The sequence below is a fragment of the Eimeria mitis genome, genomic scaffold, assembly GCF_000499745.2.
Source record: "Eimeria mitis Houghton genomic scaffold, Emh_scaff923, whole genome shotgun sequence".
NCBI lineage: Eukaryota > Apicomplexa > Conoidasida > Eucoccidiorida > Eimeriidae > Eimeria > Eimeria mitis.
This window is the reverse complement of record NW_013576801.1, coordinates 2287-4816: the sequence shown is the minus strand read 5'-3', so window position 1 is coordinate 4816 and position 2530 is coordinate 2287. Positions and strand designations below refer to the sequence as shown.

Genomic DNA, 2530 nt, shown 5'->3' with positions numbered 1-2530 from the left:
CTTTTTATTGTTGAGGGTTTAGATAGAAGCACGTTTATAGATTTAGTTTCTTCTTGTGATATACAAAGAACCATCAAGGTAAGCAACTGCTGCTGCTGCTGCTGCTGCTGCTGCTGCTGCTGCTGCTGCTGCTGGTGGTTGTGGTGCTGCTGCTGCGGTTGGTGGTTGTGGTGCTGCTGCTGCTGCTGCTGGTGCTGCTGGTGCTGGTGCTGATGCTGCTGCTGCTGGTGATAGTGGTGGTGGTGGTGGTGGTGCTGCTGCTGCTGCTGGTGCTGCTGCTGCTGGTGCTGCTGCTGCTGGTGCTGCTGCTTCTGCTGCTGGTGCTGTTGTTGCTGCTGGTGCTGTTGCTGCTGCTGGTGGTGATTGTGGTGATGGTGGTTGTGTTGCTGCTGCTGCTGCTGCTGCTGCTGCTGCTGCAGTTGCCATTGTTGCTGTTATTGCTGCTGCTGCTGCAATTGTTACAATTGTTGCTGTTGCTGCTGCTGTGTGTCTGGTGAACAAACCCCAACCCAAATATCTTTATTTTCTAGGGTTTAGGGTTTAGGGTTTAGGGTTTAGGGTTTAGGGTTTGTGTTCAGGTGGGAGAGGCGTGTGTGTCTCTGCTGCTGGATTCCAAGGGTTTAGTGATTGACGAGGGTTTTATAATAAAAAAAAAAAAAGAAATAGAGGTTTGGGGGTCTGGGCATTCAGCCCCCCAGGTGTTTGAGTATCTAACTGAACTCGCCAACTACTGCACGTAAACCCTAAACCCTAAACCCTAAACCCTAAACCCTGAAAAAAAGGGGGTTTCAAGTTGGTTTTTTTTTTTTTTAAAAAAAAAAAAAAACACAAACCCTAAACCCTAAACCCTAAACCCTAGATTACACACCCTCAGTGCTCGACACAATGCACTGCGTCTTTCTAGGGTTTAGGGTTTAGGGTTTAGGGTTTAGGGTTTGTGGTTTGTAGGAAGAGCGGGCTCAGGGTAACCCTAAACCCTTCCCCCAAAAGCTGCGTTCTGGCTCTGCAAGGGCCCCAGGCAATGCGGCGGTTTGTGCAGCAAGCAGCAGCACAGCTCAAGCGACAGTAACCCTAAACCCTAAACCCTAAACCCTAGACCCCAAACCCTAAACCCTAAACCCTAAACCCTAGACCCTAAACCCTAGACCCTAAACCCTAGACCCTGAAAGTTTGAGTGGCTGGAGGGTTATATTGCAGATTCTACGGTCGTTTTAACACAAACCCTAAACCCTAAACCCTAAACCCTTTTTATACAGATATCTTTATCTTTAAGGGTTGAGGGTTTAGGGTTTAGGGTTTAGGGTTTTGTTACACAGAGAGTATGAAGAATATCCTGGTGGTTTTGCTATTGCCCTGAAAGATGTTTGGGGGTTTTCTTTGTCTCCTTCTGCTGTCTCTTCTCTCTCTTTTATGGCGGCTTGGGACCTTACTATCAAACTGTAAACCCTAAACCCTAAACCCTAAACCCTAAACCCTAAACCCTAAACAGGTTGTGTACAGTCGAAAGCGTATATTTCTATACCCGAAAATTCATGCGCAAACCCTAAACCCTAAACCCTAAAGAGACTTTCCTAATAGGCTTCAAGGGACGGGAGAGGGTTTAGGGTTTGCAGTCTAGGGTTTAGGGTTTAGGGTTTAGGGTTTAGGGCTATAAAATGAGCGGTTTGTTTCTCTGCAGTCCCAGCAGCAGCACCGACAGCAGCAGCAGCAGCACCACCACCCCCAACAGCAGCAGCAGCAGCACCACCACCCCCAACAGCAGCAGCAGCAGCAGCAGCAGCAGCAGCAGCAGCAGCAGCAGCAGCAGCAGCAGCAGCGGGGGGTTTAAGGAGTATAATATTACTTGTGTTAGGGGGGGGGGACGGGAGAAGATGGAATTGAGTTTGCTGCAGAAGAGGCAGCAGCAGAAACCCTCGTCAGGTCAAAAACCCTAAACCCTAAACCCTAAACCCTAAACCCTAAACCCTAGAGTTGAGTTGTTTTTGTTTTTGTTTCTGGTTGTTTCTTTGTTTCTCCTGTTTGTTTTTCCTTTTTTGTTTGTTTTTCTTTTTTCTTTTTTTTTAGTTTTTTTTACTTGTTCTTATTTGTTTTTGTTATATTTTTTTAATTTATTTTTTTTTTATTTATTTATATTTCAGGCTCCTTCGTGATGACTCTCTTCTTCTCCCCCCTTCATCAGCCTCTCAAACAACAAACCCTCAACAGACACCCCACTGGGGGCCCCCCCCTGAGGGGCCCCCCGGGGCCCCCCCTGGGGGCCCCCCTGGGGGCCCCCTTGGGGGGCCCCTTGGGGGCCCCGGTGGGGGGCCCCCTGGGGGCCCCCCTGGGAGCCTCGCTGGGGCCCCCTCTGGGGGGCCCCCTGAAAACCTTTCTGGGGGCCCCCTTGGGGGCCCCCCTGGGGCCCCCTATGAAAGCTGCTCTGGGGGCCCCCCCGTGAACCCTTGTGATGTGTTGTGTGGTGATGGGTGGTTATTTGGTGGGGTTGGTGGGTATGTATGTTCTCCTTATTTGGGGTGTATGTACAGCTTGC

General features: G+C 49.7%; 1 protein-coding gene across 1 annotated transcript in view; it reads left to right on the top strand.

The window, feature by feature from the left end:
* Positions 1-1828, top strand: part of EMH_0025420 (glycine cleavage T-protein domain containing protein, putative) — a gene marked incomplete at both ends in the record, with an annotated part of 5625 nt that extends 3797 nt beyond the window's left edge. Inside the window, 2 exons of the mRNA XM_013502443.1 lie at positions 579-668; positions 1679-1828. Coding sequence (XP_013357897.1) covers positions 579-668; positions 1679-1828 — 240 coding nt within the window. The remainder of the gene's footprint in view (positions 1-578; positions 669-1678) is intronic.
* Positions 1829-2530: the final 702 nt, after the last annotated feature.